General features: G+C 40.0%; 1 protein-coding gene across 7 annotated transcripts in view; it reads left to right on the top strand.

The window, feature by feature from the left end:
- Window positions 1-24,159, top strand: part of SRPK2 (SRSF protein kinase 2) — a 266,705-nt gene that overhangs the window by 203,569 nt on the left and 38,977 nt on the right. For all 7 annotated transcript variants that reach the window (XM_047753704.1, XM_047753701.1, XM_047753703.1 and 4 more), the window contains 4 exons: window positions 9,984-10,092; window positions 11,004-11,091; window positions 12,336-12,423; window positions 16,830-16,936. In XM_047753704.1, coding sequence (XP_047609660.1) covers window positions 9,984-10,092; window positions 11,004-11,091; window positions 12,336-12,423; window positions 16,830-16,936 — 392 coding nt within the window. The remainder of the gene's footprint in view (window positions 1-9,983; window positions 10,093-11,003; window positions 11,092-12,335; window positions 12,424-16,829; window positions 16,937-24,159) is intronic.

Genomic DNA, 24,159 nt, shown 5'->3' with positions numbered 1-24,159 from the left:
GCAATGCCAGATCCTTAATCCACTGAGTGAGGCCAGGGATTGAACCCACATCAACATGGATACCAGTCAGATTTGTTTCCACTGAGCCATGAAGGGAATTCCCAACTTGTCTTTTCATTTAGACTTTTACATTCTAGATTTGTCTGATTCTTCATGATGTCCCCTTTTTTCTCTCTGTATTGCTGTAAACTTGAATTTATGTCTAGCAGCCTGATTAAATTCACATTAAGCACTTTTGGTAATAATGTTATATAGGTAATGCTGTTGTTCATTTTACATCACAGGTTGTCTCACTGTTAGTCACTTTTGTGATAGCCAGGTGTCTCCATTGTAAGGTCTGTTTTCAACTTGGCAGTTAGTAAGTATTCGAGGCTATTACTTTGGCTCCACATAAACCATCTGTTCCCTTGTAAGAATTTGACCTAAAAGTCAATCCATGGATGGTCGATCATTAACCTGGTCAGCTGTATTATGAATTGTAAAAATGGTGATTTCCCCCCCCCCCAGTTATATCATTTTCTCCTTTTCCCCCTGTTTTCTAACATTCTTCTGATACAAACCCCCCACCCCCACCCCACCCCAAGTTTTAGTATCAGCCTGGACTTAGGGATTTTTTTATTAATTTTTATTCATTGTGTTATAATCCATGTCAGTTATTTTTTTTTAATGCTCAAATTGTCCCATTTTTGGTCAATGTGAGCCCTTTACCACCCTCTCTCTTTTGGTATGAATGACCACATTTATCTGAGTATTTTCTTGCTTTCTGGTACAACATTAGTATCCCACGCTCACCTCAGACTTGGCCTAGTTCAGGCCTGGAACCATCAGTTTTCCTAATGAGGCTGGTTCCTTTGTTAGGGAATGGCCTATGGGGTGGGTGTGTGTATGTGTCTGTATGTGTATACACGCATACGTATATAGAGGAATGTATGTGCGTGTACATTCAGTAGATAGTTTTATTTAGGCTCTTTTGCAAGACTGTGCAAGGACATAACTGTCTTAAATTAGTTCATAATGCTATTTCTAGTTAGTATTTAACTGTATAGGATTTAAAACTTTTCATACTTTAATGTTTTTTATCTTGAAGATCTCGGTTACCTTTTCTTTTTTCTTTTTTCTTTTTCTTTTTTCTTTTTTCTTTTTCTGGGGCTGTACCTGTGGCATATAGAGGTTCCCAGGCTAGGGGTCTAATTGGAGCTATAGCCGCTGGCCTACGCCACAGCCATGGCAACTCCAGATCCGAGCTGTGTCTGCGACCTACACCACAGCTCATGGCAATGCCGGATCCTTAACTCACTGAGTGAGGCCAGGGATCAAACCTGCGTCCTCATGGATGCTAGTTGGGTTCATTAACTGCTGAGTCACAATGGGAACTCCGATCTTGGTTTCTTAATAATATTTATAGATCTACCTTTATGCTTAAGTTTTCCTTTGTTGGAAGCAGAAAGATTAGTTGTATATGTCATATATATATATATATATATATATATATATATATATATATATATATTACAAAGAGTAGTACATAAGTAGTAACATGTAATCAGAAATTTTCATTGATTTATCTTCATATCATTAGAAAGATGGTCAAAATCATTGCAGATATATTTCCCACAAGAGAGAACATGAGTAGCCACAATAGTGACAAAAACGATGCTCTGGAGCTCCTGCTGTGGTGCGGTGGTATTGGTGGTCTCTCTGGAGTGCTGTGATTCAGGTTCAGTCCCTGGTTCTGGCGTTGCCACAGCTGCAGTGTAGGTTGCATCAGCTGTGGCCTGGGGACTCCTTATGGCACAGGGTGGCCAAAATATATATATATATCTATTTTTAAAAATGATGCTCTGGAGTTCCCATCATGGTGCAGTGGAAATGAATCCGACTAGGGACCATGAAGTTGCAGGTTTGATCACTGGCCTTGCTCAGGGGGTTAAGGATCCAGCGTTGCCATGAGCTGTGGTGTAGGTCGAAGATGTGGCTCAGATCCTGTGTTGCTGTGGCTGTGGTGTAGGCAGGCAGCTGTAGCTCCCAATTCCACCCCTGGCCTGCGAAATTCCATATGCCGTGGGCACGGCCCTAAAAGGCAAAATATGTAAATAAATAAATAAATAAAAATAAATGATGCTCTGGACTTTCCCTTGTGACTCAGCAGGTTAAAGATCCTGCCTTGCCACAGTTGTGGTGCATATTGCAACTGTGGCATGGGTTATTACATCTCTGGCCTGGGAACTTTTATATGCCGAAGGTGCGGCCAAAAAAAAAGCTCAACCTCATTTCTAATTAATGGACAGTAAAACTGGTTTACAGGTCATTGCCAACAAATATTTTCTCCTAGTTTATCACTTGTCTTTTCCTTCTTTGACAATTTGTCTTTCAAAAAGCAAAGTCTTTAATTTTGATTAAGTCCAGTTTATCGCTTGAGTTTTTTCATAAATAATGTTTTTGGTATCCCAAGAAATCTTTGCTTCCCTCAAGGTTACAAAGGTTTTCTTTCTTGAAGTTCTGTAGCATTAGGTTTTACAGTTAGGTCTTTGATCCATTTTGAATCTGTCATAAATGATGTGAAGTTTAGCTGGAATGTTTTGTGTTTTCTCTCTCAACATAGGGCTATCCAATTTATTGAAAAGTCTGTTCTTTCTCTACTTAATTGCCTTTTGCACCTTTGTCTGAAATCAGTGCTTTATATATTTCCATAAGAGCTTTAGAATTAGTTGTCACTTTATACAACAGAACCTTTTAAGGGTTTTTAACTGGAATTTTGCCTTGACTCTGTAGATCAGTTTGGGGAGAGTTGATGTCTTGGCAGTGTTCAGTCCTTTAACTGATGAACTCAATGCTTCTCTCCATTTAACTACACTTTCTTCAGTTTCTTTCACTGGCATTTTGTGGTTTGAGGTGTGTAGTTTTTTCCCGTCTTTTGTCAGGTTTAGCCCAGAATATAATTTTTAGGTTTCAATTTTTCATTGTTTGTTACTGATGTGTAGAATTACAATTGATTTTTTTTTAAGGGCCACACCCTCGGCATATGAAAGTTCCCAGGCTAGGGATCGAATTGTAGCTGCAGCTGCCAGCCTACACCACAGCCACGGCAGCTCGGGATCCAAGCTGTGTCTGAAACCTATACGACAGCTCATGGCAACACCGGATACCCGACTCACTGATAGAGGCTAGGGATCGAATCTGCATCCATGTGGATACTAGTCAGATTCATTTCCGCTGTGCCACAAAGGGAACTCCCACAATTGATTTTTATATCTTAAGCTTCTATCCTGCTACCTTTATACACTCATTAATAACTTCAGTAGATTTTTTTTTTTTTTTTTGGCAGATTCCTTCAGCTTTTCCATGTTGACAATCAGGTTGTCTGTGAATAATGATAGTTTTACTTCTTCCTTTCCATTCCTGATGCCTTTTTCTTCATTTATTTTGCCTGATGGTGCTGACTAGAGCTTCCAGGTCACTGTTGAATAGAAGTAGGGAGAACAGATGGACTTATCTATTCCTGATCTTAGTGGGAGAAGAATTCACTATTTCACCATTAAGTCTGATGTTATCCATAGGTTTTTTTTGTAGATGTTCTTCTTCTAGTCTTGCTTTATTGAGAATTTTCATCAGGAATGCATTTGTATATCATGAATTTTTTTCCGTGTTTATTGAGCTGATCATATGTTTTTTCTTTTTTAGTGTGTTAATTATGGTGAATTACATCTGTTGATTTTTGAATATTAAACAGATTTTTATTCCAGGAATAGACCCCACTTGGTCATGATGTATTCTCCTCTTTTATATGTTGTTTCATTTGAAACATCACCATCAGAGGGCTAAGAAACTAGGGTCAGTGGGAAAAAAAAATGATACTTAATATATTTTTTGATGATCAAATTTTATTTTAAAAAAGTTTTTTATTAAAGGATGGTTGATTTACAGTGTCTCAGTTTCTGCTGTACATCAGTGTGAACTTAGTATTTTTTGTTAGAAAATAGAGAACCTTTTTGAAAATCCCTCCAGAGTATTGTCCCTGGTAGAATTGTGAACTTTTGATTCACTGTTCAAATTGAACCTATTTTTGAGTTTCCATCGTGGCTCAGTGGTTAATGAATCTGACTAGGAACTCTGAGGTTGCAGGTTCAATCCCTGGCCTTGTTCAGTGGGTTAAGGATCCACCTGGCCTTAAGCTGTGGTGTAGGTTGCAGACACGGTTCGGATCCTGCGTTGCTGTGGCTGTGGTATAGGCCGTCGGCTACAGCTCTGATTCGACCCCTAGCCTGGGAGCCTCCATATGCCAAGGGTGCAGCCCTAGAAAAGGCAAAAAGACAAAAAACAAAAACCAGAAAAACCCCAAAACTGAACCTGTTTTTAAGCTCAGCAAGAGAAAGGAGGGAGTCCTTATCTGTAGCCAACAGTTCCCCCAAACAGCTAAGAATAGTTTCAGAATTGTCTGCTTTGAAGCCTTATTAATGGTATGGGTAGATCTTTAGTTACAGTTTTTTTGGTTATACTTGGGGATAGGAGTCAGGGTGAACTTAATCATTGCATAATAGTCTATTATTGTTCTCTTGTGTGTACTCCAATCTAATATTTAGTTTTTAAAAATTAAAACTTCCAAGTCATAAATGTTTGATTTTTGTATTACATAGTATAAATAGTGAAGTATAAATCTATCAGTCAAACCCCTAAGTCAGTGCTCTGCTGGAGGCCATTAGCAGCATCTCCCATGGTATTGTTGTTATCCTATACTCCTGTGTTGACTGATGAAGCAGCAGAAGGAGGAGTCCTTGTCTAGTCTGTGGCTGTTCTCAGGATTCTTTGTTTGCTGGACAGTGTTGGGGGCCATGGGGTGTCCTCTGCTAAGAGCCTTGTGGCACATGTTGTTTGCTAATTGCAGGATTGGAGAAAAGTGTCCATTTTCTCTTAATACCCTGGTGTTGTTGAGGTCTGCTGTGGGAGATGCGCTCCAACCTCTGGCAGCCTGAGTATTGGGTTACCATTCTGTGAGAAGAGATTGAAAAATGGACTGTCATTTTCTGTAGAAATACAGGAGTTGGGATGTAAGAATATAGGATATGAAATTGTGTACATAAGATTTTCAAAATAAAAATTAGGATGTATTTAGTACTTTCAGTTTTTAATGTTTGTATTTAAGAATGACCTTGTTTAGTTGGCCTATTTTTAGGCACAGTATTCATAGCTAGTCTCTGGGCTGCTATGATAACTGGACCAAGCTAGTAATTTCTTTTGTTAAACTTTTAGTCCCATTGAGAAAAGGAATGGCTGTCCTTTGCTGTGATAGCAATAGAAACAGTGCTCATCTCTTTTAGCTCACATGTACACCCTCTGGCTGTTCTCAAATCTGAAACACAATGATACAGGTTTCTTCTTTATGCATAATTAAATTAGTTTTAAATTGACAAAATTTCACATTAGTAGTAATATGCAGTTAAGTGGTGATAGCTTTCAATTAAATGATCAAGTGTTTGTGTGTACTAAGACCAGGAAATGGTCTTCTGGGTATTAAAAATGAAGTGCACTTCTTACTGGTGAACAGAGCATGGGCTTTGGAATCAGACCCAGTTTGCAGCCCTGAACCTGCTACTTAGTGTCTGAAACTTTTGCCCAGTTCAGCAGTGTGGAAATAACACTGTCTGCTCTGAGGAGTGAATTTAAGAAACAGTAGCCATCATTCATTGTTTCCTAAATACTTTGTGCTGTGAAATGTGGCTAGTTCCTTGAAGAAATGGTTTTATAGACAGACAGACATGTCTGGAATTTATAGCATCCTTTGCTGTCTTAGAGGTTACTACTGTGCGTTGAGACATTGGACCTGAGAACCGCTTTGATCAAGAAATCTGCTGTGCTTTGTTCAACTTAGGGTTTCCCAAACAAAACTTCCTCTCCTTTCCCTCCCATGCTCCCCTTGTGGAAAGTCTAAACTGTTTGTTTACTTGCTTCATGGAAGTGGTTTTCAAAATAAAGTGCCTTGCATGGTACCCTTAATTTGTACTTGAATAGTGGTGTTTTTCTTTTCCTCTTTTTCAGTGTTAGTTTTAGTGATTTAGTGTATTGTGAATTCAGAGCCCACTTTAATTTTAATTTAGTCTTTTATGTAAGTAATAAGCCATTTTTTTTTTTAATTTTAGGGCTGCATCTGTGGCATATGGAGGTTCCCAGGCTAGAGGTCAAATTGTAGCTATACCTGGCAACCTATACCACAGCTCGCGGCCATGCCAGATCCTTAACCCACTGAGCAAGGCCAGGGATCGAACCTGAAACTTCATGGTTCCTAGTCGAATTTGTTTCTGCTGTGCCACAACGGGGACTCCAATAAGCCATTTTTTTTTGTCCAATTATTTTGAAATATAATGGACTTGCAACACTGTTTAAGCAGTACAGCCTAATGACTTGATGTATGTATACATTGTAAAATGATTACCACAATAAATTCAGTTATTCACCCATTCACTCATTTAATCATTTGCAATACTGTGTTTCTAATTTACTGTCTTTCAGTTCCTATCTTTTGTCCAAAATGTTGTTATATACTTTGATATTTATTTTTTATGAATTTTATTACATTTATAATTGTACAAAAATCATCACAACCCAATTTTATAGCATTTCCATCCCAAACCCCCAGCCCATCCCACCTACACCCCAACCTGTCTCATTTGGAGACTATAAGTTTTTCAAAGTCTGTGAGTCAGTATCTGTTCTGCAAAGAAGTTCATTGTGTCCTTTTTTAGATGCTACATGTAAGTGATAGCATATGATGTTGGTGTCTCACTGCCTGACTGACTTCACTTAGCATGATAATTTCTAGGTCCATCCATGTTGCTGCAAACGCCGTTATTTCTTTCCTTTTAATAGCGGAGTAATACTCCGTTGTGTATATGTACCATGTCTTTATCCACTCGATGGACATTTAGGTTGTTTCCTTGTCTTGGCTATGGTATATAGTGCCACAGTGAACATCGGAGTACATGTATCTTTTCAAGTCAGTTTTCTCTGGATAGATGTTTAGCAGGGGGATTGCTGGATCAAGTGGTAATTCTATTTTTAGTTTTCTGAGTAATCTCCATTACTGTTTTCCACAGTGGTTGCACCAATTTACATTCCCACCAACAGTGTAATAGGGTTCCCTTTTCTCCACACCCTCTTCAGTATTTATTGCTTGTAGACTTTTTCATGATGGCCATTCTGACTGGTGTGAGGTGGTAAATGCCTTATAGTGGTTTTGATTTGCATTTCTCTAATAATTAGTGGTGTTGAATATCTTTTCATGTGTTTTTTGACCATCTGTATGTCTTTGGAGAATTGTCTGTTTAGATCTTCTGCCCATTTTTTGATGAGGTTGGTGTTTTTTTTTGTTTTGTTTTGTTTTTTTCCTTCGGTATTGAGCTGCAGGAGGTGTTTACATACTTTGATATTTAAATCCAGGAAAAAAACAAGTGTGGTATGAGAGTAAGAATCTTAGAAACACAGTATCTAGGAGTTCCTGTTAGGGCTGAGCAGAAATGAATCTGACTAGGTACCATGAGATTGCAGGTTCGATCCCTGGCCTTGTTCAGCAGGTTAAGGATCTGGCATTGCCCTGAGCTGTGGTGTAGGTCGCACATGCAGCTCAGATTCCATGTTACTGTGGCTCTGGCCCAGGCTGGCAGCTGTAGCTCCGATTCTACCCCTAGCCTGGGAACCTCCATATGCCACAGGTGCTGCCCTGAAAAGACAAAAAGACAAAAAAAAAGAAAAGAAGAAGAAGAAAAGAACAAAGAAACACAATATCTAGTCAAATTTTCTTGCTTTACTAGTTCCACACAGTTTAAATATACATCAGCATTCCTGGCATTTCTTGAAGTATAACTCTTGGACCTCTGAGAGTTAAATAGATGTATTGGAGGATGTAGTTTAGATGATTTCTACTTTGAGCCTCTCAACGCTGGGCACAAACCACCTGTATCTTTCTTGAATGATTTGTAAGAATTTTACAGATAGAAAAAATGACAAGTAACCTTTTTGCAATAAAAACTGTAGATGGTAGGAGTTCCTGTTGTCGCACAGTGGAAACAAATCTGACTAGTAACTTTGAGGTTTGGGGTTTGATCCCTGACCTTGCTCAGTGGGTTAAGGATCCGGTGTTGAGGTGAGCTGTGGTGTAGGTTGCAGATGAGGTTTGGATCCTGCATTGCTGTGGCTGTGGTGTAGTCCTGCAGCTATAGCTCCAATTCTACCCCTAGCCTGGAGACCTCTATTTGGCATAAGTGCAGCCCTGAAAAGCAAAAAAAAAAAAAAAAAAAAAAAAGCAGTAGTTGGTAAAGAATAAAAAGTAGAAAAATACTGATTGTTTTTAGGAAAAAAATTGGTAGAGGTAGAGAAAATGAATAAATTAAAATACAGGAGTTCCCGTCGTGGCTCAGTGGTTAACGAATCCGACTAGGAACCGTGAGGTTGCGAGTTTGATCCCTGCCCTTGCTCAGTGGGTTAACGATCCGGTGTTGCCGATCCGGTGTTGCCGTGAGCTGTGGTGTAGGCTGGCAGCTACAGCTCCGATTAGACCCCTAGCCTGGGAACCTCCATATGCCGAGGGAGTGGCCCAAGAAATGGCAAAAAGACAAAAAATAAAAAAAATTAAAAATAAATAAAATAAAATACAGATAAAAAGAATAATCAAAATCTTTGTTTTGTTGCTAACATCTTATCCTTCCAGCCTTTTTCTTGTGTTTCACAAAAACAGGTATCATATTACACTTGTGACTTTGTAGCCTGCTTATTTTACTTACAAAGCAAAGGGAAGGAAGGTCTTTAAAGATGTCAATGGACTTCCTATCATAGTTTGGTGGAAAGGAATCTGCCTAGCATCCATGAGGACGCAGGTTCGATCCCTGGCCTTGCTCAGTAGGTTAAGGATTTGGCATTGCTGTGAGCTGTGGTGTTGGCTGCAGACCTGGCTCGGATCCTGCTTTCCTATGGCTGTGATGTAGGCTGGGAGCTACAGCTCTGATTTGACTCCAAGCCTGGGAACCTCCATATGCTGCGGGTATGGCCCTAAAGAGAGAGAGAGGAAAAAAAAAGAAAAGATGTCTGTGAAGCCTTCTTACCTCCCCAGGCTTCTCTCTTAACAGGGTACTCTTCTTCTGCTCTTCAGTCCATTTCTTTTTTTTTTTTTTTTGTCTTTTGTCTTTTTTTGTTGTTGTTGTTGTTGCTATTTCTTGGGCCGCTCCCGCGGCATATGGAGGTTCCCAGGCTAGGGGTCAAATCAGAGCTGTAGCCACCAGCCTACGCCAGAGCCACAGCAACGCGGGATCCGAGCCTCGTCTGCAACCTACACCACAGCTCATGGCAACGCCGGATCGTTAACCCACTGAGCAAGGGCAGGGACCGAACCCGCAACCTCATGGTTCCTAGTCGGGTTCGTTAACCACTGCGCCACGACGGGAACTCCTCAGTCCATTTCTTAGGGGGAGTTTGAGGTCCAGAAAAAGTAGTGAGGGAAGCAAATTCTCTTGATGGGTACATTGTTGTACAGTATACAATTCCTTGTTGATTATGCATAAACTCTAGGTGTCTGCAGAATTATGCATCATACACCGCCCCGCTTTTGGTGATTTGTGTTGTACTGACCCTGAAAGATTTGCGTTTAATTTACTGCTTAGAAGAAAAAGAAGTGAAATGTCAAAAGCTGGAGTATACATATTATTATGTACACCTAAACTTAAATATAAAACCTCCATTTATTGTTACGGCATGCTGGATGGTTCATTGCTTTTCTAAATTAAATTTTAAGAAAGCCTAACAGAAGGATACAGGATGTTTTTCTCTTAATAAAAGATAGTAGTTAAAAAGTATATTATTAAATATGTTTTTGATCTGGTTTTATTATTTAGAGCTTTCTTTAATGGTATTAAGAACTGATAAAGGAAGAATGAGTTTCCATTACTATTTTTCTGAAGTTTAAAAGTGTATGTTTGTTTGTTTTTCATTTTAAATAAAAGGTGGCTATCATCCAGTGAAAATTGGAGACCTCTTCAATGGCCGGTATCACGTTATTAGGAAGCTAGGATGGGGACACTTCTCTACTGTCTGGCTGTGCTGGGATATGCAGTAAGTGTTCGCTGCCATTTGTACTTTTGACTCCTGGTCTCGTTCAGCATCTTTACTTTATAACACTGTGCGGCTGAGGAGCACATCTGCTTCTGTTGTGGCATGTAAAGTACAAAGCACAGGCCTGCCCCACTTAGCCAGAGTTTCCCCTACTCAGTGTGAAACTTATTAGCTTGTCATCTTTAAATACTGATTTTCTTTTACCTTTGTATCTGAAACTTATTCATTGAAATTGCACTATATTGGGATCATACTGTTTTTCTAGTAATTCTTCCATACCACAAAACATTCAAATATAAAATAATATCATATAGGCCTCTCACATCAATGGTTTTTGACTTTTTAATTTAACCATGACCCATAATATGAAACTGCATTACTGCAGTACACATACATGTGTAGTGCATGTGTGGCTGTGTGTGAACTGAAACAGAAGTATTACAAGATGATACTTTTATTAGACAAGAATAAACACATAGCAAAAAGACTTTTTGACTCATGAACCCAGTACTTAGCCCTACAATTTGAAAAGTACTGTATGTATGTATGTATGTATTTATTTATCGTCTTTTTAGAGCCACACCCATGACATGTGGAAGTTCCCAGGCTAGGGATTGAATCAGAGCTACAGCTGCTGACCTGCGCCACAGCCACAGCAATGCAGGAACCAAGCCTTGCCTGCACCACAGTTCACGGCAATGCCGGATCCTTAACCCACTGAGTGAGGCCAGGGGTTGAACCTGCATACTCATGGTTCCTAGTCAGGTTCATTAACCACTGAGCCACGAAGGGAACTCCCTGAAAAATAGTATTTTAAATGAAAGCTTATTAAAAGTTTCTGTGTATTAGATAGAGTTCATTATAATGGTCATCTCTGCTGATAATATTAAATATGCATTTTTTTTTTTAAGGGGGAAAAGATTTGTTGCAATGAAAGTTGTAAAAAGTGCCCAGCATTATACAGAGACAGCCTTGGATGAAATAAAATTGCTGAAATGTGTAAGTACCACAAAAGTGTGAATTATATAAGAAAAATTAGTGACTTAAAATTTTAGAGGGATTTTTCTGGGTTTTGCTTTTTTCTTTTTGTTTGTTTAATTTTTTTTTTTTTTTTTTGCTTTTTTAGGGCCGCACCCACAGCAAATGGAAGTTCCCAGGCTATAAGGTCCAGTTGGAGCTACAGCTGCTGGCCGATGCTACAGGCACAGCAATGCAGGATCTGAGCTGTATCTATGACCTACAGCCTATGCAACAGCTCACAGCAATGCCGGATCCCCCACCACTGAGTGAGGCCAGGGGTTGAACCCGCATCCTCATGGATACTAGTCAGATTCATTTTTGCTGCACCACAACAGGAGGGAACTCCCTGAATCTTTTATTTTTTTAAGAAAAATTTCTTGGTTTTTTTTTTTTTTTTTTTGATGTATGATACTTTGTATTCACAATGTGACCTGTAAGAGTCTAACGCACAGCCCTGGTTATAAAGCACTGGACTAGCACAAAGCCCTGGTTCTCCTGACAAGGACACTGCAGCCCAGTCAGGGGCCAGCTCGCTGGCTCAGCTCTCTCTTGGGCCTCTGGGTCCCACTTCTGCCCACCAGTGTTGAGAACGTTGAGGTTGCTGGCGGGAGGCCTCCATGGCTGCCGATGGTTACTAGTCTTTTGGTGTTTCTATTTATTGACTCTTTAAACTTCATCATCCAAGGACAGTTAATACATGACTTTTTGATAGCAAGAGAAACATAATCTAAGACTGCAGTGACCCACCCACCTCAAACAAAAACAGAACCAAACAAGCCCCATCTGACACCAGACCTTTGGAGCTGTAGCTGAAACGTGGGGTTGGTTCAGACAGGAGCTCCTGCATTTTGGGGGTGGGGGTGGGGCTCCCCAGCCAAAGAGGCCACATCTGGCCCCTCAGCTGTGGGCATCCTTTCTGCAAGGGCCGCCCCTGACAGGAGGAGCTGTGAAGACAGGGATTCAGTGGTCAGAGTGAGGGGCACCCTCCCAAGGTTACCGTACGTGCCAGTGCCTGAGACACTGCTCAGGCCAGGGGAGAGCCCTGGCAAACGCCCCCTCAGTGTTCCCAAATCTGGAAACCACTAAAGGCACTACCAGTGAGCAAGGAGATGCCAAGGCTTGGGGAAAAAATTTCTTTTTTGAAATAGTTTTGGTTGCTGTAATGGAAATGACTTTCAGTCTTTTAAATGCTTCTGTTCTTAAATTCATTTTTCTTTCCATAGGTTCGAGAAAGTGATCCCAATGACCCAAATAAAGACATGGTAGTACAGCTAATTGATGACTTCAAGATTTCAGGCATGAATGGAATACGTATCCTTTCTCGACAGTTCTGCTGTTTCCTAGTAGCTGAATTATACTATCATTTTTGTTTTTAAAAAATGGAAATTCAAGCCCATGTAAACTTGTTTGCTCTGCTTGTTTGCTCTGTTTGCCCTCTATATGAAGCCTCTAGGCACCATCACATTATAAGATTTTATACCTGGTATGCCTGGCAAGAGCCTTTCAAGAAAGTAGCATCTTACAAAATAATTTTTAAAACGACTTGACTTCCTTTTGAACTCTTTTATTAATTCTAGTGAGGTTTATTTTTGTAGTGGTTGGAGGAAGTGTATGCCAGCTCTTTTTTGCTTTAGATTTTTAAAAATCAGTACACAAGGGCTATATATCCTCCTATAGCTACCTACAAAGAATCACGTGGAGTTGGGGTAGTAGAAGGAAAAATGCTCTGGTAGTGTCACCAAGTAAAGTTGCATTCAATTCTGTAGAGGATCATCTTTCTGCCAGGTCAACATGGGAGTGTATTGGTTTTATTTATCTTGCTCCTAGTTTGTCTACTTTGAAAAGGCCTGGTAAATGTAAAATGATACCTTTTCTGTACTAGCTGACAAATCTGACATAAGCTAGTGCTTAAGGCAAGAGACTTCCATTGTTTTTCTTTTAAAAACATTTAGGAATACCTGTCGTGGCTCAGTGGTTAATGAATCCGACCAGGAACCACGAGGTCGTGGGTTTAATCCCTGGCCTTGCTCAGTGGATTGAGGGTCCGGTGTTGCCGTGAGCTGTGGTGTAGGTCGAAGACGCGGCTTGGATCCCACGTTGCTGTAGCTGTGGCATAGGCTGGCAGCTGCAGCTCCAGTTAGACCCCTAGCCTAGGAACCTCCATATGCAGTGGGGCGGCCCTAGAAAAGACCAAAAAAAAAATTTATAATGTGAATTTTCCAACATTCATAAAATTAGAGTACAATGTAGTGAATTTGTGTAACTCTTGACACCCAAATTGAGTAATTTTCCCGGTCTGGCCACAATTGTTTCATCTATCCTTTCTTGATGAATTATTTCAAAACAAATTCTAGAAGTCATATCCTTTTATCGCTACAAATGTCCATGTGTGGGAATTCCCATTGTGGCTCAGCCATAACAAACCTGACTAGTATCCATGAAGATACAGGTTCGATCCCTGGCCTTGCTCAGTGGGTTAAGGATCTGGCATTGCAGTGAGCTGTGGTGTAGGTCACAGATGTGACTTGGATCCCGAGTTGCTGTGGCTTAGGCTGGCACATGCAGCTTCAATTTGACCCCTAGCCTGGGAACTTCTGTATGCTGCAGACGTGGCCCTAAAAAGCAAATAAATAAATAAATAAATAATTTGAAAATGTCCATGTACATCTTTGAAAAAATACAAACTTAAAAAAAAAAAACCCATGAAACTCATCAAATAAAATAGAAATAATATCATGGAATCACATCATACTTATTAGTTATTCAAATTTCCTTGATAATGCAAAATAACTTTCTAAAGACTTGTTTGAATCAAGGTTATTTTTCTCCTAAATCTTCTTCCTCCTGAGTCCATATCAACTTACCTTAGTAGTTTAAAGATTAAATGATTTAATTACTCTTTGCTTTTTCAGTTTTCCTAATTCAGAGTATTTACTTTCTCAAAAAGACATTATCCTATTGGAAATTAATGATTCTTGAAAGATCAAAGTTTCTTAGCCATAAGGTTAGTTGTTCCCTTTCTTTTTTAAGTCGGGAGGCCCTAGTCCTAATTCTAGAAACATTGGAAAAGAAATGTGTCTAACAAGTAGAGCAAGGACGTTTCATAACTTCCCTTTTTCTTTTGAGGATGTCAGTTTTAACTGGGCTGCTCTTTTGTTGTTTGCATGCTTTGCAGTTTTGGAGAGAGCTCAGGAGGAGGTGAATGGTGTGTGGAAGGATCCATTGTCTTATCTTCATCCTCCTTCTGCCTGGGACATTGGTATAGAGCAGCCCCAGGGGTGGCAGTGACAGCAGAGTAACCTTAGACCTGGAGCTCAGAGCTGATGGCACAGGTGGAGAGAAGAGGTGATGCCTTTGATTTCCAGAGTGGTCCTTCCATATTTTCATATGGATAGTCCTTGGTGTGCCTGAGGCAGTATCATGCTTCCCAAGGTTCAGGAATACTGAACGATGTTTTCAGAATCCTGTGAGAAGTGAGTATGATGGATCTGTCCTGTGCTAGATCCAGATGTGCATCAAGCGTCAGGATTTTCTCTTCCTTCTGGACCTTTTTCTCTTTTATGTTATATTTGGAACAGGTCCAACATTTTGATATTTGGCCTGCTCAAGCCCAGAAGCCTGAGGACAAAGCCTACTCCCAGATTACACCCAGAATGACATCCTGCTTCTGTATCAACTAAGCCTTAATCCCTTAGGGAAGCACTCCTGTCACTCCTTGTACATTTTAGGAGGTTTTTGTATTTCTTCTAGAGATTGGACTTGAGGATCCCAGCAGGTACCAATGACTGCTAATGTCACCACACCCTTTGCCTGGAGATCTTTCTGCTGATGGCAGAGTGCTTTTTTCCCCTCTTGAGAGATAGAAAGATGGAGCTGGTCCTTCTTTGCCCCTGCTGTCCAAGTGAACCTGTTTGTTTATGGGCAGGCAGGGCAGTCCTTCCTTTGGCGTCAGATCTGGAAGGCAGTTCCTAGAACAGCTGATGGAAAGAAGGTTTCTTGGAAGAAATCACTTAATTTGTAGGTAAATTGAGTTTTTTTCATATATACATTCTTTGGGCTGTTTTTACTGTTAAATAGTCCAGAATTGTCAATGCTTTGAGAAGGCTCAGGTCATAATTTAGAAGCTGTGGGCTTTGGCTCTGTATCTGCTACTAACTTGAGACCTTAGTTTCCATTTTTTTTTAATGAGCTTGAGAAATAGTAAAGAACTTTTGGCTTTAGATCATCTGTGCATAAGTCTGTAGCACATATGTTCTCCAACATTTTAGAAATATTTTTCTTATTTTTGTTAAAATATATATGTGTGTGTGTGTGTGTGTGTGTGTGTGTGTGTGTGTGTGTATACATGTATATAGTCTTTTTAGGACCGTATCTGCAGCCTATAGAAGTTCCCACGCTAGGGGTTGAATTGGAGCTGCAGCAAAGCCAGATCTGTGCCACATCTGTGACCTACGCCAAAGCTTGTGGCAACACTGGATCCTTAACCCAGTGAGCGAGGCCAGGGATTAAACCCACTCCTCACAGATACTATGTCAGGTTCTTAACCCCTTGAGCCACAATGGGAACTCCTAAAAATATTTAAAGCAATAGCTATTATGATGATGTGATAGATCCAGATGTAAAAAAATATTAAATCGGGGTTCCCATTGTGACTCAGTGGGTTATGAGTCCGAGTAGTATCCATGAGGATGTGGGTTCAATCTCTGAGCTGTGGTGTAGGTCACACACATGGCTTGGATCCTGCGTTGCTGTGGCTGTGATGTAGGCAGCTAAAGCTCCAATTCGACCCCTAGCCCAGGAACTTCCATATGCCACAGGTGTGGCCCTAAAAAGGAAAAACAAAAATTAGATCAACTAACGATCTATTGTTCTTTAATATTTAATAGCCTATCTGTATGCCTCCAGGGGTGGACAAAACATTCTCACAAGGTTTCAGAGTCATTTATGAACTTCCTATATGGATGACATGAATATATTCATGTGACAGACTTTGGTGGATTATAGTTCTGGAGTGGTTTACTCGACTTTCTATTAAAAAAAAAAAACAAAACCCAAATTCCTGAAGCTTCACTTTATGGGTTGGTCTTATGGCCATGCCATTTCTTAAATTGTGATTATACATTCTTAAAAACTGGTTTGTAGTTCTAAAATTGATCTGGCGACACAGTGAAAGATATTTTGAAGGAGAAAATTAATTGTCTTCATTGTGTTCAGTAAATTTCTATTTCATAAAGTGCTTTATGTGATGTATGGGATACAAATTTAGGTAGGCAGACAGGTCCCTTAAGGCAGGGGTGTTCTCTATTCTTTTCCCAATGGGGCTCTATGAGGTTTCAGTCTTGCTCATTTTTATTAAGGCTGATTGTCAGGAAGTGTGCTTAATGGAGTGAGTGGGCAGGTAAGTATGGGATTGAGTCACGGCTCTGCCACTTTTGCACTGTGTCATACAGGAGAGTTCTTTAAACTCCCTGAGGTTTACTCTCCTCATTCCTTAGTTTGTCCTGGGTACACACAAGGCACCCAGTAAATACTTAGTAAATGTTAGACATTTCTACTTAGATGAGAAACAGCAAATGACCACTTTTGGTGTTACTGATGGTATTGATGTTGTATTTTATAAAGAAATAATTGTTTTCCTGAGTGCCAAAATGAGCTGCTTTTAGTAATTTCATCACTTTAGGAAATGTATCCACAGATGATCCTTAACCTTGTACCAGATGTCTGCATGGTTTTCGAAGTGCTTGGCCACCATCTCCTTAAGTGGATCATCAAATCCAACTACCAAGGCCTCCCAGTACGTTGTGTGAAGAGCATCATTCGACAGGTGAGGCTTATGAAGGCAGCCTCAGTCCCCAATACCTAACTGGCTAGCCTTTTGACATAAATTCCTATTTCAAAAAAAAAGCACATGCATACACACAAACAACACATATGCACACATATTTTTTATATAGATAAAAAACTGTTTTTGGCTATGCCTGCAGCATGCAGAAGTTCCAGGTTAGGGACTGAACCCCAGACACAGTAGTATCAATGCTGAGTCCTTAACTCCTAGACCACCAGGGAACTCCCAGAACTCTTGTTTTAAAAATATGCACATATTAGAGTACATAAAATTTTGGACTTGTTGAGTCATTTTTTTTTTTTTTTTTTTAAAGGGCTGCACTTGAGGCATATGGAAGTTCCCAGGCTAGGGGTTGAATCAGAGCTGTTGTCGCCGGCCAATGCCAGAGCCACAGCAGCGCCAGATCTGAGTCATGACTGCGACCTATACCATAATGCCAGATCCTTAACCCACTGAGCGAGGCCAGGGATCGAAGCTACAACCTTATGGTTCCTAGTCAGATTTGTTTCTGCTGTGCCACAACGGGAACTCCCTCAAGTCAATTTTATATTTATTTAATGGTAAACTATTCTGTCTTATAAAAGGAGCAATATGTAAATGTCAGGCATGTATTTCTTTTGGCATATTGATCTTTTTTTCAGGTTAAGTGATTTAGTATATTGAAAAATTATTTTATCCAACATCATTACTACACAATGTCCCACTTATTACTTCCTTAGAAAATAACACAGAAGAAACATTTTATTGTTGATTTTCTATTTCTAAGTATTTGAATGGATGGCTAATATAAGATAATTTAAGGAAAATTTAAGTTATATAGGAGTATTATAAGTTATATAGGGAGTATTGTGGCTCTGTGGTAATGAACCCAACTAGTATAAATGAGGATGCAGGTTTGATCCCTGGCCCTGTTCGATGGGTTAACGATCTGGTGTTGCCATGAGCTATGGTGTAGGTTGCAGACGTGGCTCAGATCTGGCATTACTGTGGCTATGGTGTAGGCTGGTAGCTGCCGATCTGATTCGACCTCTAGCCTGGGAACTTCCATATGCTATAGGTTCAACCTAAAAAAAAATTGTTGGAGTTCCTGTCATGGCTCAGTGGAAATTAATCTAACTAGCAGCACCCATGAGAATGCAGGATCCATCCCTGGCCTTGCTCAGTGGGTTAAGGATCCACTGTTGCCATCAGCTTTGGTGTAGGTTGCAGATGGCTTGGATCCTGTGTTGCTATGGCTGTGTCATATAGGCTGGCAGCTACAGCTCCGATTTGACCTCTAGCTTGGGATCTTCCATATGCTGCATTTGCAGCCCTGTAAAGGCCCCCCCCCCCCAAAAAAAATTACTTTGACAAAAGAGAATGTTCAGTTAGGTCTGGTTCCATGTTGATACTCCAGGAAGTAGTTATAGAATGGGAGTTTACATATATGGAAGATATCCTTTTAATTAGAAATATTTACCAGATTTTTTTGTGTGTGTGGAACATACCTGTGTTTGACTCATTTCCCTTTACAGCCTAAATTAGGGAAGTTTCAGGTATGACTTATTTTGGATTACGTATTCTGGTATAATTTATGATTATCATGGATATTTCTGCAGAGTAAGTAATATCAAGGAGGTTACTTGGTTTACTTGAGAAGAGGGTGTGGTTTGGAGCCCCGTCCTTGTCCCCAGGCCCAGAGCTTGAGCAAGACCTGCTTGGGGATTCCAGACCTTGATCTGGAATTCTTAAATAGGAAAAGAAGGAGTTCCCATCGTGGCTCAGTGGTTAACGAATCCGACGAGGAACCATGAGGTTGCGGGTTTGATCCCTGGCCTTGCTCAGTGGGTTAAGGATCCAGCGTTGCTGTAAGCTGTGGTGTAGGTTGCAGACGCGGCTTGGATCCTGCATTGCTGTGGCTCTGGCGTAGGCTGGCGGCTATAGCTCTGATTCGACCCCTAGCCCGGGAACCTCCATATGCCGCAGTAACGGCCCAAGAAATAAAATAAAAATAAAATTTAAAAAAAATAGGAAAAGAATCAGAGAATGACTTACAGTTGAAGAATTGTGAATTTAAGAGATGTGGGTCTACAGAAGAACATTCCTGGCAGTTGTAGATGGTATCTGCATGCAGGCCTATATGTAGGATTTTTTTTTTTTGCCTTTATAGGGCCATACCCATGGCACATGGGAGTTCCCAGGCTAGGGGTCAAATCAGAGCTGCAACTACCAGCCTACACCACAGCCACAGCAACACAGGATCTCAGCTGAGTATGGCACCTACACCACAGTTCACTGCAATGCCAGATCCTTAATCCACCGAGCAAGGCCAGGTATTGAACCCACATCCTCATGGATACCAGTTGGGTTTGTTACTGCTGAGCAGCAATGGGAACTCCCATGTAGGTTTTTAAATTTTATAAAAATTTTGAAGTTAAATTTGGGTGGTAAAAGCATCCTAGATTTTGCTTTTGAAATTGTGTATAGGTCACTTTGTTTATTTAGACTGTGTGTTTGTATTTGTCTTTTTGTACTGCAAATTGGCAGCTTGTCTTCTAACATTATAGATGGTTCTTGAGAAGAGGGCCTGGGGAGAGAACAGCTTCTCTCCATTGGTTTACCCAGTGAGGTACTACACTCTCATATAGTATTATGTATGCACATATGGCTAATATGGATTTGTGGGTAGCTTTTGTTGAATATCTGTTCCCTTTTAGATTTTATTTTATTTTATTATTTATTTATTTGTTTATTAATTATGGCCGCACCCATGGTGTATGGAGGTTCCCAGGCTAGGGGTCGAATCAAAGGTGTAGCCAACTGACCTCTGCCACAGCCACAGCAACTCCAGATCTGAGCTGCGTCTGTGACCTACACCATAGCTCATGGCAATGCCAGATCCTTAACCCACTGAGTGAGACCACGGATTGAACCTCATGAATGCTAGTCAGATTTGTTTCTGCTGAGCCATGACGGGAACTCCCTTAGATTTTAGGTAGTACCATTTTACCTCATTATGTTAACATGGCTAATATCTCAAGTGAGAAAAACAAGTTTCCTTTAATGTAGAGGTAGATACATGTGTGTGGGGGAGATTAGTATATTAATTGGAGTTATTCAATCCACAAATGACACTTTATAACTATTAGTGTCAAATACAACTTTTTTTTATTATTACTCAATGAATTTATTACATTTATAGTTGTACAATGATCATCACAATCCAATCTTAGAGGATTTCCATCCCACAACCCCAGCGCATCTGGTGTCAAATACAATTTTGTTTTAAAAAGTCATATAGTTAAAACTCTGAAAAAATTTCTTAATTATCTAATTTAAGAATTGTAATTTATCTCTGATAGATCCTGGAACTATTAAAAGATTTACATATTTGAACAAAAAGTAAATAATTTCAGAAATACCAGCTTGCGTGAATGTCACACAGGTGCTCTCATTCCCTTGAACCCTATACTTTCAAAGATGTTTGCTGTTGCTATAGGTCATGGACTGTGTTGCCTCAACTCAGTCTTGGCAGATCAACCATTGGTAATTATTTTGTATCCCAGAATGGGAAAACAAAATCTACCCATTTTTAGCAAGTAAAAATGTCTGTAAATCCAATGATGAAATTCTTGAGAGTTTAATGGAACTTAAATGCATTCTTGCTGAAAGAACAAATGAGTTAATGAATGTGTTTTCCTCACTTTAATTCATGTCCACTGTACTTTGGAAACGAAGAGTTCTTGTAGTGTTTTATTGTTGTAGATAGATTTCAGGATGGAATTTTGATTTTACTTAGTCTATGCTTAGTTCTTGTAGGCAGTTTTTGTAGGACTCTTGTTTTGCTTTAATGTGAACCCATCTTTAATTTACTTTAGGCAAAATATCATCATGAAATCTGGATTTTTTTCCCCCTAAACTTACAACTTCCAAAATAGTAAATTGTTTTATTTCCCAGGTAACAATCTGTTTGCCTGAATTTCCCTCATTCCCTTTGATTCACTGTGTGGATTTAGTACTATTGATTCCTGGGTAGTACTGGGCAAATCCTGTGTTAATAAACCTACTCAGCTCTGTCATTTCCCAGAGCAAGACAAGGTAGCCCAACTTATAATATTCTTTCACTGTGTGGCCTCCTTCACCTTTGAGGTTGGTATAGCTGACCGTTTTTCACTCATTCCTGTTACTGTCACTTGTCAGGCTTCACCAGTCACTTAGCCATTGACCATTCTGTATCTTATATTACTGTTCGTGTTCTTTCTCTTTCCAGCAACACAAGGTGCTTATCACCTACAGTCAGTACCTGTTAGGTTTTTCTCTACTCTTCTGGAGTCCAGCCCATCTTATTACACATCCCCATTTCAGATTATTCTCTTTTCTGTTGGCAGTTTCTTCCTGTGTAAAGCTTTGCTTTAATAATCTGTATCCCCACTTAGAAACCTATGGTGGCTTTCCACTGTCTGTGGTCTGAAGCTTAATGCTTTTGGCTTTTAGCAACTATAGAGTGATAAAGCACTTGGGTTTTCGTGTCAAATAAAGTCCATTGTGTCCCCAGGTTAAAATCCATGGGTTCAACCAACTATGGGTTGAAAATAATTAGGAAAAAAACATTGCAGAATGTTCCAGAAAGCAAAACTCAAATTTGTTGTGCAGGCAACTATTTACATTTTATTTACAACTATTTATGTTGTATTTACATTGTATAAAATGTTGCCAGTAACCTAGAGATGATTTAAAGTATATAGGAGGATGTGCATAGATTATATGCAAATACTGCTGCCCTTTTGTGTAGGAGACTTTAGCATCTGTGGATTTTGGTATCTGAAAAGGATGGGGGGGTTGTACTGGAACCAAACCCCTGCGGATAACAAGGGACAACTCAATACCCTACTCTAGCAAAAGGACTTTGGCTAAGTTACTTAACTTCTTTAAGCCATAATTTCATCATGAACAAAAAGGGAATAATGATGAATAAAATGAGAATAACCTTCATTATTTGAATAAGTGTTAAGATGTCAAAGAATACCGCTATTAATAATTACAGATATTTATTCAGTGCATACCATGTGCCAAGCACAGGTATCTAGGTATTTGTAAATTTTTTTTTTTTTTTTTGCTTTTTAGGGCCGCACCTTTGGCATATGGAAGTTCCCAGGCTAGGGGTCTAATTGGAGCTATAGCTGCCAGCCTGTATACCACAGCCACAGCAATGCCAGATCCACACCACAGCTCACGGCAACGCTGGATCCTCAGCCCACTGAGAGAGGCCAGGGATCGAGTCCACAACCTCATAGTTCCTACTCGGCTTCATTTCCACTTCAGCATGATAGGAACTCCCTGTACTTTGTAAATTTTAATTCAGTGAATCCTCATAATAAATCTATGAACTAGATATTTTCATTCTCTTTATTTTATGGAAAAGGAATTGAGGTTAAGAAACTTGGCCTTAGTCAAGAAATAACTTAAGGAGTTCCTGTCTTGGCTTAGCAGTAACGAACCTGACTAATATCCATGGGGACGCAGGTTTGATCCTTGGCTTTGCTCAGTGGGTTAAGGATCTGGCATTGCTGTGGCTGTGATGTAGGCTGGCAGCTGCCGCTCTGTTTTGACAGGTCACCTGGGAACTTCCATATGCCATGGGTGTGGCCCTTAAAAAAAAACAAGAAAGACAAAAAATATCTTTAAAGGTGTATATGGTGGAGCAGAAATCAAACCAGGTAGGCTTTGAAGTGCATGCATTTACCATTTTCCCCAGCAGTATATAATCTTTGCACTTAGACTCAGCTTATGTCCAGTAAAAGTTAAACCACTATTCTTCTTGCGAACCTATTTAAGGTCTTCTACCATCTGGTGAAAGCCCACATTTCGCCTTACAAAACCTGATTCAGCTCCTGGCAGGTAAATTTCTTCCCAATCAATTAATCTTTTTGGACTTCTTTTTTTTTTTTTCCCCCCACTGTACAGCAAGGGGGTCAGGTTATCCTTACATGTATACATTACAATTACATTTTTCCCCCAGCCTTTATTCTGTTGCAACATGAGTATCTAGACAAAGTTCTCAATGCTATTCAGCAGGATCTCCTTGTAAATCTATTCTAAGTTGTGTCTCATAAGCCCAAGCTCCCGATCCCTCCCACTCCCTCCCCCTTCCATCAGGCAGCCACAAGTCTCTTCTCCAAGTCCATGATTTTCTCTCTAAGGAGATGTTCATTTGTGCTGGATATTAGATTCCAGTTATAAGTGATATCATATGGTATTTGTCTTTGTCTTTCTGGCTCATTTCACTCAGTATGAGATTCTCTAGCTCCATCCATGTGGCTGCAAATGGCATGATGTCATTCTTTTTTATGGCTGAGTAGTATTCCATTGTGTATATATACCACATCTTCCGAATCCAATCCTCTGTCGATGGACATTTGGGTTGTTTCCATGTCTTGGCTATTGTGAATAGTGCTGCAATGAACATGCGGGTGCACGTGTCTCTTTTAAGTAGAGTTTTGTCCGGATAGATGCCCAAGAGTGGAATTGCGGGGTCATATGGAAGTTCTACGTATAGATTTCTAAGGTATCTCCAAACTGTTCTCCATAGTGGCTGTACCAGTTTACATTCCCACCAACAGTGTAGGAGGATTCCCTTTTCTCCACAGCCCCTCCAGCACTTGTTATTTGTAGATTTATTAATGATGCCAATCAACTAATCTTTTAAATAGGTAAGACACTTGTCTCCTTCAGGTGCACAGTTTCCCTTCTGGAGTCAACCAGGTTACCAATTTCTTTTCTTTTGTTTTGTTTCTTTTCGTTTTTCTTATTTTTTGCTTTTTAGGGCTGCACCTGAGGCATAGGAAAGTTCCCAGGCTAGGGGTCAAATTGGAGAGCTGCAGCTACCGGCCTGCACCACAGCCACAGCAACATCCAACCTGAGCTGACTCTGAGACCTATACCACAGCTCACGGCAACACAAGATCCTTAACCCACTGAGCAAGGCCAGGGATCCAACCCGTGTCCTCATGGATGCTAGTCGGGTCCATTAACCACTGAGCCACTATGGGAACTTCCAGAGTTACCAATTTCTTATGACTGGACATGTCCCAAGCATTTATAAACACATGCTGCTTTACCAAGATTTTTATTCTTAAATTTTTACTAGTTTTATAAGTTTTTCAGAGAAAATACTCATTTTGCCATTTTTAAAACTCTACATGTTTCATTCATTTCTTTTTTTC

This window comes from Phacochoerus africanus, chromosome 11 (genome assembly GCF_016906955.1).
Source record: "Phacochoerus africanus isolate WHEZ1 chromosome 11, ROS_Pafr_v1, whole genome shotgun sequence".
In the NCBI taxonomy this organism is placed as follows: Eukaryota; Metazoa; Chordata; class Mammalia; order Artiodactyla; family Suidae; genus Phacochoerus; species Phacochoerus africanus.
The sequence above is the reverse complement of the archived record's forward strand: the minus strand, read 5'-3'. Positions and strand labels throughout refer to the sequence as shown.